The sequence below is a fragment of the Lepidothrix coronata genome, unplaced genomic scaffold (assembly GCF_001604755.1).
Source record: "Lepidothrix coronata isolate B3197 unplaced genomic scaffold, Lepidothrix_coronata-1.0 Scaffold73, whole genome shotgun sequence".
NCBI lineage: Eukaryota > Metazoa > Chordata > Aves > Passeriformes > Pipridae > Lepidothrix > Lepidothrix coronata.
In genome coordinates, this window is record NW_016690253.1 from 2,756,645 (window position 1) to 2,771,888 (window position 15,244).

Below are 15,244 nucleotides of genomic sequence, written 5' to 3' on the forward strand. Positions count from 1 at the left end.
GATGGCAGCAAGCTGCTGGCACAGGGCAGAGATTGCCCTGCTCCAAAGCACAGCATCACTGCTTGATCTGAGCTGCAAAATTTACCATCCAGCAGCTCATCAGAGTGGGAATCACACTCAGCAGCTGGCGTTTACGTGCTCAGAGTGGGCTCCTACGTGCCCATGGGCAGTCACAGCTTTGGCCAAACGTTTGCAGGGGAAGTTGCAGGACATGAGGTTTGAGTGGCAAAGGCTGCAGTCAGCAAGCACTCATCTCTTTGCTATACAGATAGCCTGGAACTAACACCTAGCAGGGGGGAGGAGCCTGGCATCCTTTCTAGAAGGTACTTTGGGCCCCCACCCCCATTTTTCAGCCACCTTGAATAGAGGTGGAACTGGTGCAGCTCTCTCCCCTTTGGACTGAACACAGCAGCCAGTTAACTGACCAGACACTCTCAGTGTCTTCTCTCAGTGAAGTCTGTCATAGGAATTACAGATAACACACACTGGATTTTCCATGAGGGAATGGCATGGGTTAACTGTGCTCAGCAGCACTGCACCTGACACAACAGGGAATACACTGAATGGTTCCATGTTGCAGTATTCAGATGGAACATCCGTGCTGGAGCAACTGAAGACGTGGATCCATCAGCTAATGAAGCACAGTGGTCACTGGCACCAGACAGAGAGGGGATTTAACAGTTGACCACGCCTGAGTCCCCCAACCACCTGCACACCTAAGAGACAGCCCACCCACCTACCATCTGGTCTGCCAGAGCACATCATCTGAGCACAGCGATTACTTGTGACAGAAACCAGCTGAAGTTTCACACTGCAGATCTCCTGAGTAGCTCCAAACACTTCGACATGACCTGGTGAGTGTCCACATCAGTATTTTTCACCCAGGGCTTCAAGGTATGAGAAGTGAGATCTGGTGTTGAGCCTCCACAAGAGACAAGGAAACATATATTAAACAACAACAGACATAAATAACAAAAAATAACACTCACACAAGACAAAAAAAGGTGAGGAAAAACAGACCAGAAATAGGCAGCTACAAAGAAACAATGCTGTCACATTCAAACACAGGCCCATCTCTCCTTCATATATTGCTCCAGATCAGAGCTCTAACAATTCTCATCACAAGTCAGTCTCAGGACACAATGCACTTATCCCAAACAACAGATACACACACCCCAGCCTCTCCAGTATTTGGCTTTTTCACAGTCACATGGGCCAGAGTCTTTACAACAAGTTTTTTCAGGATGCTGAGCAGGCTTTCCTTTGGCAGTATGGTCATGAGTGGGTCTAGTATTTTTTTTGAGTTCAGGACTAAAATACTTCAGAGTGCTCTCAGCTTTGCTCTGCAGGCAGTTCTTGGTACAGAACAGATCACTACTGTCTTTAGTGAATTTAAAGGACTTTAACCCAGTCCTTTAAACCTGCTAAAACAGGCAGAGATGGAAGCAAGACTACGCTCACATGCTCTGTTAAACAGCTCCCTCCTGCGGATACATGCTCTGTGCCTGAGAACTCCAGGCAGGATTCAGACGGTGAGGCTGCAACTCCCCAGTGAGCACAAACCACTTATTGTCCTCGTGGCCACTCTCCTCAGAGTGCCCCAGGGCTGCCCACGCGTGTTCCCATCCAGCCGCTGGCTCCAGCGGTGTTCCCGAAGCAGCAGCCACTCTTAACAACAGGAAGACCCCGATTTGGAGCTGGAGTGCAGGTCAACGGTGTGGCCCAGCATGCAGTGCTCCAGCTGCTCCTCCACCGCCAGCACCTGTCGCACAGCTTCCTCAAAGGCCACTGTCACATTGGTGTCGTCCTTGGCACTAGTCTCCAGGTACGGATAGTTACCGTTCTCCATGCACCAGGCCCGGGCCTCCTCCGTGCTCACCTGTCTCTCCAGTTTGTCTATTTTGTTGCCCAGGACTACAAACGGGAAGTGTTCGGGGTCCTTCACGTCAGCATAATAGACAAACTCCTTCTGCCAGTTACTGAGGTTCTCGAAGCTCTGCCGGTCGTCCACGCTGAAGGTCAGCAGGCAGCAATCTGCCCCCCGGTAAAAGGGCGTCCGCAGGCTCTTGAACCGCTCCTGTCCCGCCGTGTCCCAGATCTGGAGGGTCACAAAACGCCCGTCCACCTCCAGGTCCCGGTTCAGGAACTCCACCCCGATCGTGTGGAACGCCTGCGAGTCAAACTTGTTGGTGACGTAGCGGTTCATGAGGGAGCTCTTCCCAACTCCACCATCCCCGAGGAGAATGACCTTCAGGAGCAAGGACTTCCCACTCATTGCAGCAGGACGGAGGGGGGGGTCCCAAGGCAATCTGCAGGGTTCAGAAATAGTACAAAACACCCATTTGACTTGTGGATTCTGCAGAAAGACACATACAGAAGAATAGAATATGGCATTTTAATCCCCATCTCTGAACAAGTTTTGTATATAGGAGGTAATCTCCTATACAGGAGGTGATCTCTCTTTTTAGAGAGAGATCTTATTATTCTAATCTCTCTTACTAGAGAGATTACAGCTGGGGACTGGACGAGCTTTCAGGCACATGAGTCCTCCATCAGGTCCAAAATGGATTCAGTGGGTCACCACTGTAAGTGCAAGATGAGAACAATGTCGACAATTTAGTACCAACTATACTACTTTTAGTGAAAACTCTGCATTTATAAGCTTGTCCAGTTTTTCTAAACAGATCATCACTAGTTAAACATCTCTCCTGGCCTGCATCCTCAGGCTATCACAGGAACAGCAAAATCACCAGGGGTGCCTATCACTAGGCCTTCCTTCCCACTGTACCATCACCAGCTAAATAATTTCTCCTATCTGACTTGCTCCACTGGAGGGATGTAACAAACGTGCAGGTCTGTATCAATGCAAGAGATTCGTCAGGCCAGCTCTGGATCACCCTGAGGATGCTGACTCACCAGCGGAGCTGCGCGTGATCCCACGGCTCAGAAGGGGTTTCCCAGGCACAGGGACCAGCTGCTCTGCTGCTCCTTGCTGGCAATGCTTGTCACAGCCCAGTTTGCTCGGGTTCAGGTGCAAGTTTACACTGCAACAACCCCGACACCACAGGCTCCTTAGTCACCAGCCTCCAGGCCAAGTGCCAACGCATCCTCCCCCTCCCAGGGATGCTCTACAGGCCTGACATGGAATAAGAGGTTTGTTTGGCTGTTGTACTGTACCTGCTCTGGTGATATAGTTGTCTCTGGGAGTGTCCAGGGAACACTTTCCTCCAGTGTAACAGTCACTAAAAAACAAACATCAGTCATCCAGGTTGCCAGAGCTGCCCTCGGTGTCTTTGTTTGGGATGCTGATCCAGGATGGAAGAACAATAGCAGAGCTCTAGGAAGCTGCAAGAGCAGTACTGATAGCTGGAGTAAAACCGGCAAGAACAAAGCACCAAGGAGTTTCCCTTGCCCTAAGTGAAATGGAACAGAGCCCACACCTGGACAGGGCAGAGCCAGTACCATGTAGATGCTACACCCAAAATAAGAACAGAATAAACTGAAGGGGCTCTGACATGACTGCACAGGCTGTGCACTCTGTGCCTCCCCTCGATCCAGGGCACATTGATAGCTGTGATCTGCTTGGCCTGCCTACTCACACACTCTGCAATCTGATTTAAGGATAGAACATGCACCTGAACCTGCTATCCAGGAGAGTGAGCCAGCTGGCAACAGCCTGGGACCTTGCTTACACCTGCTACCAACATTCCCAGGAAGGGTGTGGATGAGCAGTGCTGCTTAGTGATGGCACCTCCAACCCACCAAAGCAGGAGCCCAGAACAGCACTCCTACTCTGTCCAGGCCAAACCCCACTCTCTGCACTAATTGTGGGGAGTCCTGTTCAACTTTGATTCTGCACCCCTTCCAAACAGTGTGGTAACCACAAAGCCAAAAGCAGAAACTTCTGCTTCTAGTGAATTTCTGCACTTTCTGCACAAAAGGCTCACCAATTTCACTTCCCTGCACAGAAACAGCCCAAACCCAAGCATAGCTGAGCTAACTTGATGGGACATCTGTGTAGCAGTGCACGGTCCAGCAGTCCTAAAGCAAAGAACAAAATGCAAATGTCACAAGAGACAAACAGGACGTGCAGCACAGCTCCCTGAGGCCGTTGGCTTGGGGGAACCCTCCCCTGGGCAGGTGAGCTGCTCAACATCCTTGTTCCTTTCCCAAACCTTGCTGAGGGAGGGTTGAAGATGGTCCTGGCACAGGCCATCAGCCCAGAGCAGATTTTCTGTTTAGAGATGGTTTGTTAGCAAGTGACTCGTTTTAAGAATGACCAGTAGGTGATGTCGGGCCGCTCCGGAGCCCACAAGTCAGCGGGGCGGTGGAAACCGTGACACAGCCGTGACACCGACAGCACATCCTCGTCTGCCCCGCTGTGAGCTATTCCAGGGGCTGACCCCCACTGCAGCAGGGCCGCCAGCACCTGTGTGCAGGTAACAACATAGGGAACACCAGCAGGGCAGGCACGCAGGGCCCGACTCTCCCCCCTCCCCGCTCCCCAGGCCCCGGTTCGGCGGAGGTGAGACCCCCCGGCGGGTCCCACGGGAGCGACCAGGGGAGGTGTCCGCGGAGCGGTACCCGCGAGGGGCCCCTCGGCGGGGGCAGAGGGGCAGCTGTCTGTCCATCCCCGCCGTCCATCCCCGCTCCCCTGCCCTGCCCTCACTCACCCTCAGCGCCCTCCGCCCGCCCGGCCCGCGGGGCGCAGGTGCCGCTCAGCCCCGCGCCTGCGCCGCGCACGCGCCTCCCGCCGCCGGCCGCGGGCGGGGCGGGGCCGGGACCCGCCCTTCGACCCGCCCGGCCCCGCCCCCCGGACCCTCAGCGCCCGGCTGGGCACTGCCCTCACTGTGCCCCCTGTATCCGTCAGTGCCCTCACAGTACCTGCTGTGCCCCCCGGCAGTGCCTTCACAGTGCCCGCTGTGCCCTCTGTATACGTCAGTGCCCTCACAGTGCCCACTGTGCCCCCTGGCACTGCCCTCACGGTGCCCACTGTGCCCCCTGTATCCGTCAGTGTCAGCCCCTGGCACTGCCCTCACAGTGCCCGCTGTGCCCCCCGGCACTGCCCTCACAGTGCCCTCACAGTGCCCACTCTGCCCCCTATATCCGTCAGTGCCCTCACAGTGCCCGCTGTGCCCCCTGTATCCATCAGTGTCAGCCTCCGGCACTGCCCTCACAGTGCCCACTGTGCCCCCTGTATCCATCAGTGCCCTCACAGTGCCCACTGTGCCCCCTGTATCCGTCAGTGCCCTCACAGTGCCCACTGTGCCCCCTGTATCCGTCAGTGCCCACCCCGTCACTCCCCTCACAGTCCCGGCATGTCCCCCCGTGCCCCCTCACTGCCTGCCCCTGTCCCTCCCCGCACAGTACCCACGTGTTCTGCCTGTGCCCCCTCAGTGCCCCCCTTCACTCCTCACTCTCCCGTCCCCTCACAATCCCGCATGTCCCCCCTTTGTCACTTCAGTGACAGCTGCCCGAAGGAGTGTGACTTCCCCCACCCTCCCCATCACCAAGCGGGACCAGGAGCGAGAAAGCCTTAAAGAAAGAGGTTTCCTGGGAAGAGCAGCAAATACAAACATCACAGAGAGCTGAAGGGAAAAAACAGTGACAAGGTCACCCCAGCCTGGGCCAAACAGTGAGGGGAGACAGGAGAGAGAGGGTGAAACCAGACCTCAAGGTGGCTGCAGAAGGATTTTGGGGAGCAGGAGCCACTTGTGTGGTTCCTCATGGCTGGCATTGTCAACTCTTCTTCCTGCCAGTGCCTGGTGCCCCCTGAGATACACCTTTGAAATTTGGGGACACATCTCACTGTGTCCCCCAGACATCTTCCCCAGTGGGACAAGAGCAGGGACCCCTTGCACGGACAACCAGAACTTTTGGCCATCTAAACCCAGCACCAGCTCCAGGGCCAAGTGAATGCCGCAGGAGCGCATTGATTCCCTCCTCCCCCCTGGAAAAGCATGAGATGGGAGGAGGATTTAAATTAAGCCAGGGATTATATTAATACCAGCCTTGATCTGTCAGAGGAGATGGGGGACAAGGCAAGCCTAGGGAGGTAAGCAGGGAGTGGCCAGGATGAGGACCCATGTTGCCAGCCTGGGATCAGGGGAGCCCAGGAAAAAGGGGGGTGCTCCTGGGACCTGTATTTGGGGCACCAATATACACACCAGCATCAGAGCCAGAAGCTCAGGATGCTGCTAATACAAGGGACAGACCCAGGCTGCACCACGTGCTGGGGCTTTCTCTGAACCAGTCCAGGTCCCCATGCCAGCCCTGACAGGACCATGCATTGCTAGGGTGAGCCTCTGAGCGTGGCACACTTGCCTCTGCCAGCTCCCTTTGCCTGGCAGCCGTTTAATCCTGTTATTTGCCAGTACTTATTAATTAGAGATCTGATTTAGCATGTAAGGGGCGAGACACCTCCGGAGGAAGAAAGAGCTACCACAGGAGATCCTGCTAAGGCAACTGGGGCACAGTGCTCTGCAGCCATTCCCTGATACCCTGGACCACCTTCCTCAGGGCTGGCAGACACCAAATCCTCAGGGGATGCTGCCTGCAGGGTTTGGGGAGGGCAGCACAGCCAAGGACACCACAGGGCCAGTGACCCCAGCTGACTGTGCCCATGCTTGAGGGGCCCCCATGTATCTACAGGTTAATCCTCAGGCACTTGCAGCTGTTGGGGACTCACTTGCCCATCTGAGCAGGGATGTGCCTGGTCTGGTTTGGCTCCCAGTGCTTCTGCAGCCTGGTTGCCTTGCTGAGCTGGGCAACAACCTGTTTGGCATCTGTGGTGGACTGACTCTGGTGCCCACCAAGCTGCTCTGTCATTCCCCTCCTCAGCAGGACAGGACATAGCAGACAGAAAAAACTTGTGGGTCAAGACAAAGGCAGTTTAATAAAGCAAAAGCCGCATGTCATCCTCTGGATCTTTGGAGACCTCATGATTGTCTAGATCACTATACATGACTCTTCAGCACCAGTTAATTCTCTCACGTGCTGGGTGCCTTCACTTGTGGTGGTCCACTTTCCTGAGTAGTTCACAAGATCTTCCTTGAATTAATACCTCACCTTCACACCTGAGAGGAGATGCCAGAAAATACTGCAAATTGTGGCCACAAATAGCTGCAGTGGTAATCAGTAGTATTAAACAGCTCACATAGTGGTGAGCAGGGACCTCAGGAGCCTGCACAATAAAGCCACCCACACCAGTCCCAGCTAGAGAGGAGATGTATTTCCTCATCCACTCCAGAGACAGCTCCCCCAGCAGAGCAAGGCCATCAGTGTGCAGGGCAAAGCACAGAGCAGTGGTTTGTACTAACATGTTCCCAAGCCCAGCAAAGCAAAGAGATAAGAGGTGCAGCCAACAAACTGTGACCTGACAGGAGCTGCCTGCTTAGTAAATACTACAGCTATAGCACACTTAGCACAGGCTAAGGAACGGGCTTATCTGGGCACTGCCTTGTGAGCACAGAGAGCTGGCACTGGATGGGACCTCGCCTGTGGGTCCTGGGCACCCCTGGGCAGAGGGATTTCTCTGGAGGTGGGGTTGTGACCCAGGAGACGTGCTGGGTGGGAAGTACAAGGGCTGTGGGGGCTGCACGGGGCAGCAGGGCAGGGTCTCTGCAGGGTGCTGGGATCCTGCAGCAGGAGAGGTTTTACTCCCCAGGGCTCAGCTGCAGCCATCACCTGGCTCTCACTCTCAGCTCTGGGTGTTATGGCAAATGGGAGAATGCTGGTGATAAGGTGAAGGAGCCCTGATCCAGCTTCGAGCGACTGCCAGCCCATGGTCACACAGCACTGCCAGCTCATGCCCCGATTAATTCATCCCACGTCCTGTGCTGCAGCTGGGGCTTGGGTCTCTGCCTTTGTTCCAGCCCCGGTGCAAGGCTCCACAGCTGCTTGTCCAAGAGCTATGCCCAGCAGCAGCTCCTGCCCAACAGGAGTCAACACTCCCCAGCACACAGACCCCATGAACAGTCCTGCCACCCTCTGCCTTGGCAGCCCCCATTTTCCCCAAGCCCACAGCTCTGAGCAGTGGTTGACAAGCACCTCACCACCCATTTACCTCCCCAAGAAGGAACTCCACAGCTGAAGCAAAGCTGGAGAAAACCCCCTGATGAATCCCCCTCCACCCCACACAGCTCAACATGCCCTAGAGAAGTGACCTGTGCAGTTCCTGTGAGCTGGTCTGAGGCAGCAGGGAGGGGCACATGCCTGGGCTGCAGAGCTGCCTCTCTGAGACACAACACTGCAAGCAGGGGCTTGTTCGACCATCAGTGCAACCGCAGGCCTCTCAGCGGCCCAGCCACTCACCACTGCCACAGCCTCTGTCCTCGCCTGCTTGTCCATCCCCTGCTCTTCCCCTTGGCCAGTTATCAGGGACAATGTCGGATGACAAGGCGGCAGAGCAGGTAGCACCATAGGAGGAAGCACCAGACATAGTTCTACCCTAATGTAGGTGCACAGGCAGGCTGGGGCTTCAGGACACATCATGAGGCATCTGTTGCAACATGTTTATCTGCTGCCCATGGCTCCTGAGCTGGTTCCTGGAAAGCCGCAGAGGCGTCTGGCAGGCACCAGCTCACGGCTGCATGGAGGGGAGTTCAACCTGTGCTGCCATGGGCTCTGCTCTGGGACTCACAGCAAAGGCACATGGCAGCAGGGACGGAGGAGGGGGACAGAGGGGCATATGGCACCCTGGCTGCCTCTTGGTGAGGAAAGTGCCTGGACAGAGGGAAACTGCTCCTGCTGCTGCTCTGGAGGTGCCTCCATCCTGCCTGTTGGTGATTCTGGGTGAAGCAGCAAAGGACCATATTCCCAAGCTGACCGCCCAGCTTGTACCCTGCGCCCAGCCCAGCCCATACCCTGCACCATGCTGTCCGTGCCCAGCCTGCCCCCAAGTTCCCTGCGGGCAGTTGGACATTCCTGCACGGGTTCATCCGAGCAGGTTTGGGGCTCTGACACTGCAGGGTGACACCAGCATTGGCTGTGGGGCATACAGGCTTTGGGACAGCAGTGTCCCTGAGGAGAGCACGCCAACCTCTGCCTTGTCCAGATGGAGTGAGGTGACATTGCCTTAGAGGTGACACCCACACAGAAGGGCTTGGGTTTTGTTTTTCCACCCCTCGAGGTCTCCTCATGTCACACAGGAGCATGAGCAGTGTCAGGTCCCCCTGGCAAACCCCAGCCAGCTGTGCCATGGTTTGGGCACTGGGTGCATCCCTACTGCCATCAACCCCATGGGTTTGAGCCCCCACCTTTGTCTCCCCCCGGCTTCCCAGGCTGCCATATCCCAGCTGTTTCCTGTGGAGAGGAATAAATCACGGAGATAGAGCTATGCACTGGGAACAGGGAAACAAAATGGCTTTTCATGCCATAATCCTTTGTAATAAAACACCAGGGGCAAGAAAGATGATAAACAATGTCTCCTGTGTGAGGCAGCTGCTTCCTAAAATAAAGCACTCCTCTGCTCCATCAGCTGCCCCAGCTCCGGTGCAAGTGCGGGCGCTGCCGCACGACATCGGAGCCGTGTTCCTGCAGGAGCACATGCTCCCGCAGCTCTGGGCACGGCCCCTGGGGCCCGCGGGAATCTGCAGAATGCAACTGGGGGGGGCTCAGAAATGAGCGATGAGTTCCAGCCGCTCTCAGGAGCGGGTGGGAGCCCCCGAAGGGCTCGGCATCCCCCGGCGCCAGCAGCGTGTGTGCCGCCCAGCGAAGGCATCCAGCAGGGCTGCTCCCACCTGTGCCCCGTGCCAGCAACAACCCCGGCAAATGCAGGAGTGAGGGGGGTGCAGGGGGGCTCAGTGCATAACTTCCCAGCTTTGTTTAGGCTTGGGTGCTGGCAGAAGCCTGATCCTGAGCAGGAAGCTCTGAGTGCTCTGGGTTCATCATTGCTCCGGTTGAGCCCTCGCTGGCAGGGGATGAATAAGCTCTTGCTGGTAAACCTGACCTCCTGGGCATTATTTAAAGAGCAGCAATAACTTCTCTGCTGCTGGGGAAGGCGTCGGGGTGTGCTGAGTGTGGCAGCCTGCCTGTGCTGGCCACTGCAGAGCCCGTGGGCCAACTTCCCAGTGCAGGTGTCCTGAGGTGCCCAGCTCACTGTGATGGTCAGAGACAGCAGCTTTCCCTCCCCATGGCTGTGGGGCTCTCCAGCACAGTGCTGCTCCCCTCCACAGGATGGGGACAGCTTGTCTGTTCCTCCTCCCCCATGTCACCAAGTGTCCCCACGACACACAGCTCTCACACCCCACAGTGGCCTGCCATCAACTCCTTTGCTGAAGGTCCGTGGTCAGTACTTCACACAACACTTTCATTTCCCCACTAGTGCTCATTCTCTTCTGCTTTCCTCTTTCACAGCCAAACATACAACTATCCCTATGCACATACGTATCCTCCCCAGTCACTCCCAGCGGAGGTTTTCCCTGGCAGCTCAGGATTGTTGCCCCTTGCCTCCCCTCTCCACCCCTGCCACCACAGGGTGGTTTGAGCTCTGTGCTTGGCAATGAGTCCACACAAACAGCAGAGACCTGGCAGGGAAAGGCTGATCCGAGTGATGCAGAAGTGGTGACACGTTTTCCCCAGGGATTCAGGGAGTGAGGGGTGGGCAGGATCTGCCTCACCTGGCCATGCAGCCTGGCTTCACCTTATCTTGCTTCTTCTGGTGACAAACACACACCTTACAAGGTGGGGTTTGCTTGCACTCTGACCACAGTGTGGGGCTGTGTTTGGCAATTTCCTGCCATCCAGGAGTGCCTCAAGCCCTGGTCACTGAAACCCCTTGGCTCTCACCACTTTCTGCACCAAAAGCCTCCCCTGCCCTGGGTGATCTGAGCTGCAAACCAGGGTGGTGCTGTGGGAGGTGAGGAGGGTGCTGCAGCCGCACAGGGAGCACTGGAGCACTGGGGTTCCCAGTGCAGGGCCACGCACAGGCTGAGTCAGGGACCTCCTGCCAGAGATGGGGTTATGATTCTCCACACAGGGGTATGTGGGGCCAAATCCTCTCCTGGCTGAGTCAGAGGGGATAGAGCAGTGGCAGGGGCAGACACCCATCCCAGCCGCAAGCCCTGATCTGAATTCACCTCTGATCTGAATTCACCCCGTGCTGCTGATCACCAGGTATTTGCCCAAATTCCTCCTGCCAGTGACTCAGCCTTCTCCTCCCTCCTCTGCAGTGGGGCCACAGCTCACCACCTGATGGAGCGTAGGAGGAAACCGCCCACAGGAGCAACAGGATGGGCCCCATGGATCGTATCCTGGCATTACCAAGAGGGGCTGACACAAGTAACTCACCTGCTGCCCAGTGAGGGAAGGGGCATCGAGCCCTGCCAGGAATGTCCAGTTCCCAGGATGGCATCCTCTGTGCGTGGGTGGCTGCTGGGGCAGCCCAAGCTGCTGAAGCCACCACATTTCTAGGGGACAAGACTCTGGCAGCTGTCCTGGCCACCCACACCACTGGCAGCTGTGGGCTGACGTAAAAAAGGGAAGGTCTGGGGTAGGGAGGGAAAGTGTTGATATAAAGAGCTTTTCTGTAACATTCTCCCCTTGCTGGCTCATCCTCTGCTGGCAACATTTTGGGCACTGGGTTTCAAAATGCCTGACTCTTTACCCTCAGACCTGAGGACACAGAATATGGGTGGTGTCTGGTGCTTCCCTGTGCACCATTCAGGCAGGGACGTGGGTGCCCTCATTTTAGGTGGACTCAGCCACATTGGCCACACAACCCACTGAGATGTGTGTGCTGGGGCTGGGAAGCTGCCCCCAGCTCCAACTGATTCCCTGCTTCGGGCTGGGACTGCCAGCCCCTGGGGTGGCTTCCTCAGGGCATAGACCTGGCTGTGCCAGCATTTGACCCCATGTCTAAACCAGTATTGCTGCATCCCTGGGGTGGCTGCAGTGAAAAAGCAACACAAACCCGGATGCACCAACAACCCTATCCTCACCCTGCAGCTTCCTGGGATGCACGGGGGTCCTGTGGGCCACTTCCATAGGCTTGGAGCATCACCAGCTGCTGGTACCAGCCACTCTCCCATTTAGAGCAACTGCAGGGGAGCCACAGCCCTTGCCCTGGCTGGGAAACCAGTTGTCCCCATAGGAAGAGGGTGCCCAGCACCCTTGGGCAGTCTCTGCTGCCTGCGTGTGCAGCACAGGATGATGGGGAGGCTTTTGTGAGCATGGCGGTGCCAGGGATGGGGCATTCCTGCTGTGGCCTTGCAGAAGTCCATGTGACTCAGGGAGAGATAAGCACCCTGGTGCTTTTCCATGCCTGCAGAGGGGCCCGTTGCAGCATGCAGCAGGGAGGGGCACTGGGGTGGTGTCGGGAGCAGCCAGGGTGCTGTGGGCAGCCACCGAGATCAGCGATGTCACTTCTTGTTTCCATCCATCTCTTGGTTCAGCTCAGGCAGTCAGGGACAGGGAAAGGGTTCAGGCTGGCTTTGCCTGCCTGCCCCAGCCTGGTAAGAGAAACCACCCCCAAGCAAGGACACAACCCCTGCTGGGATGATGAGCAGCTGTTGCCACCCCTGTCCTGGCAGGTGGCACTGAGAAAAGGATTCCCATGACCAGGATAGGGTTCTGTCTTAGCAACATCAAGGTGCTGAAGGGGAAGGGAGACAGCCACCCACATGCTGGGTTTCCCAGTGCTCAGCCCAACGTAGCAGCAGCCACAGCTGGGCCTCAGCATCACTCCCCACTGCCCTCACCCCACAGAAAACCCTGCACACTGCCCTGATAGCACACAAACATCGACCTCTTACCTGCAGCTCCTTCGAGTCTACTTTTTAAGGGGTGAAGGCAGTGGCAAGCACACAGGCAGGTTATTTGCAGTCCTTGGCAGGCAGCGTGGGTGGAGGCAGTAGGCAGATAGGCACCGTGTCCAGACAGGCACAACAGCCCATGTTTGTCCCAGCTGACCAGGCTCACTAAGGACATTAGCCAAAACTGTTAGTTGGCAAGTTTAGGCTAGTCTGCCTCCACTTTCTCCATAACTGGCCTGGTGCATTCAGTGACCCTGCAGGCCAGGTGGAGGTGAGGAAATCCTGGCAGCAGCCAGAAAGCCTCAGTATAGACCTGGAGGCACTGTCAGAGCTCACCCACACTGTGCTGGAGGGCAACTGCAGGATCCAGGGATCTCCACACCTGTAAGGCAGGGCTGGGGTCAACACAGAGGGTACCCAAGGCACTTACTGCATTAAACCCCATCTTTACAGGTCTGCAAAAACCTCCTTCCATCAAGGGCAGGGGCAGAGATTGGCTCAAGGGGAAGAGAAGGGCTGTGCCAGGCAGTGAGGGGAGAGCTCTGGGTGGGCAGAGGTGGCCTGGCTACCACAGCAGCAGGACTCAGGCCAGCATCCCCACTGCCAGCACCTCCAGCTGTGCTGATGAGAAGCCAGCCCAGCTCCACAATGGTTTTAGGCAGGGGACACCAAAGTTTTCAAAGCAGGAGGCTCAGCCTTCACATGTGCAGTGAGGCCCAGTTAAACCTCTACCATAAGAAGAAACCACTCTGGTGGTGGAGCACAGTGGCCTTGGTCACACCAGCAGTGCTCCCAGCTCCCCCAGGCCACCAGGAACAGAGACCCAGGCAAACACCAAGCTGGATTCACTCTGTAAGGAACCAACCCACCATTCCTCTGAGCAACACAAAACTGCCAGCACTGCTGCAGCAGCAGGCAGAGACCTCCCCACCCTCCAGGGCAAGCCAGGCTACAGCCAGACCTTTTGCCAGGGAATAAGCCACAAGCCATAGGTAAGTCATTACATTTTTTTATTTTATAATAAACTTCTCATTTTTTCCCCCAAGGAAGACAAAAAACTGTGAGTGAGGCTACAGAACACTGTCAGTGAAGAATATGCAAGACAGACCCAGGCCAGAGGTGAGGCCAGGCCAGAAAGGGTCCCCACTCCCCCAGGCAGAAGGGGCCCATCTCCAGAAGCCTCCATGGCCCTTGCTCATCTCCTCACTGCACCAGAGCAGGATTAGTGCTGTCACAGGAGCCAGCTCAGCAGCAGAGATGGCATCGGGTCAGGCTACTGATGGAGTGAGAGAACCACGCTTTGTCCCTGCCCTGCCAAGGCAGCCAGAAGGGTGGGACAGTGTGTTAAGTGATATAGCTGTCTTCTACACATGTACATGATGTAAATTTAAAAAAACCCACATGATTCATTTTAAAGCAAAATAATTGGAGTAGTCGCTCTTCCTGCCAGGCAATCTCTCTCTAGGAAGACTTCACACATTCCTTCTCCTGCTCAATAGCTGCAAGAGAATGGAGGGCCGTTAGTCTCTGGTGCTTTTTTTTTTTTTATTGTGGAAGTACCCACTGGAGAAGGTTTCAGAGGATTCGCTCAGGCCCTGGTGCCCAGTTTTATAATATGACCCCAAGTGGGGTAGGCGAACACTCGACTTAGAAGGTGATGAGATACCCACGAGCATGAGATCAAAGATGGGCACTTGTCTGCATCCATCCTCGGGAAAGCCATGCCCTGAGTTATCAGCTCGGAGCAACAGCCCTCCCCGTGTGCCCATGCCCGGTGCCCGGGCTGCACACACCTCTGCCAGTGCCTTCCTCCGAGTCAGAACCCCGCTGCCCCCAATCGCCCCTGGCCCTCGAAAGGGCGGACCGGCCCCCGAGGGCACTGCCCCGCCAGCCCCCGGCCCCGCACTCACTCTCCTTGGAGGGCAGCGTGTTCTTCTCCTCCGTGTTGGTTTTCTTCAGCTTCTTCTTGTCGAATTTCTCCACCTCCGAGAGGTCTGGCTTGTCGCACATTTTGCCTGCGAGACCCCCCGCCACAGTCAGGGGTCGGGCAGACAAAGGCGGCGCGGCCCCCCCGGCCCCCGCCGCGGACAATAGCGCAGGGCGGGGCGGCCACCGCCCCGAGCACCGCGCCGCTCCCGGGGCCAGGAGCAGCCGTGCGGGGCGGCCCCCCAGTGCCCGCACCCGCCGGGGGAGCGCTCCCCATCCCCGCACCCGCGGAGGGGAATCTCCCCGCGCCAGGCAGCCACGTCCCCCCGGGCACCCGCCGCCCCCACCCCGGGGCGCCCCGGCGAGCCCCTCCTTGCAGCAGCGGTGCTGCGCGTGGCCCCTCCCGCGGCACAGCCCGTACCTGCGGTGCGGAGGGCGCGGTGCGGTGGATGCGATGTGCTGCCGGTGGCTGTCCCGCTCTTTGCGCGTCCAGGTGTGACTGGGGCGCGCGCCGTGAGGGGCGGCGCCTTATATACCTCGGCCCCGCCCAGCCCGCGCGCCCATTG

The 15,244-nt window shown here is 56.9% G+C and overlaps 2 protein-coding genes across 13 annotated transcripts; both read right to left on the reverse strand.

The window, feature by feature from the left end:
* Positions 1–1,057: 1,057 nt before the first annotated feature.
* On the reverse strand, positions 1,058–12,840 carry RAB9B (RAB9B, member RAS oncogene family). 12 transcript variants are annotated; one of them, XM_017819185.1, is made up of 4 exons: positions 12,753–12,840; positions 11,290–11,486; positions 3,178–3,242; positions 1,058–2,356 (listed from the first exon to the last, which is right to left on the reverse strand). In XM_017819185.1, exons 2-4 carry the CDS (start codon positions 11,351–11,353, stop codon positions 1,670–1,672), a joined length of 816 nt encoding a protein of 271 aa, XP_017674674.1. In that variant the 5' UTR covers positions 11,354–11,486; positions 12,753–12,840; the 3' UTR covers positions 1,058–1,669. The 12 variants fall into 12 exon arrangements, with proteins under 12 accessions (XP_017674674.1, XP_017674673.1, XP_017674671.1 ...); XM_017819184.1 differs by lacking the exon at positions 11,290–11,486 and having other exon boundaries at positions 12,753–12,823; XM_017819182.1 differs by lacking the exon at positions 12,753–12,840 and having other exon boundaries at positions 11,290–11,515.
* A 905-nt stretch (positions 12,841–13,745) lies between these two features.
* Positions 13,746–15,206, reverse strand: TMSB15B (thymosin beta 15B). Its single transcript, XM_017819133.1, has 3 exons — positions 15,100–15,206; positions 14,663–14,767; positions 13,746–14,251 (listed from the first exon to the last, which is right to left on the reverse strand). The coding sequence occupies exons 2-3, from the start codon at positions 14,760–14,762 to the stop codon at positions 14,214–14,216; spliced, it is 138 nt and encodes a 45-aa protein (XP_017674622.1). The 5' UTR covers positions 14,763–14,767; positions 15,100–15,206; the 3' UTR covers positions 13,746–14,213.
* Between the last annotated feature and the right edge of the window lie 38 nt (positions 15,207–15,244).

Coding starts and splice junctions, on each gene's coding strand:
- RAB9B (XM_017819183.1), bottom strand. CDS start 3,465: ATGGTACTGGCTCTGCCCTGTCCAGGTGTGGGCTCTGTTCCATTTCAC. Junction 2,357..3,177: donor CAACTATATCACCAGAGCAG/GTACAGTACAAC, acceptor GTCTTTCTGCAG/AATCCACAAGTCAAATGGGT.
- TMSB15B (XM_017819133.1), bottom strand. CDS start 14,762: ATGTGCGACAAGCCAGACCTCTCGGAGGTGGAGAAATTCGACAAGAAG. Junction 14,252..14,662: donor CACGCTGCCCTCCAAGGAGA/GTGAGTGCGGGG, acceptor ATTCTCTTGCAG/CTATTGAGCAGGAGAAGGAA.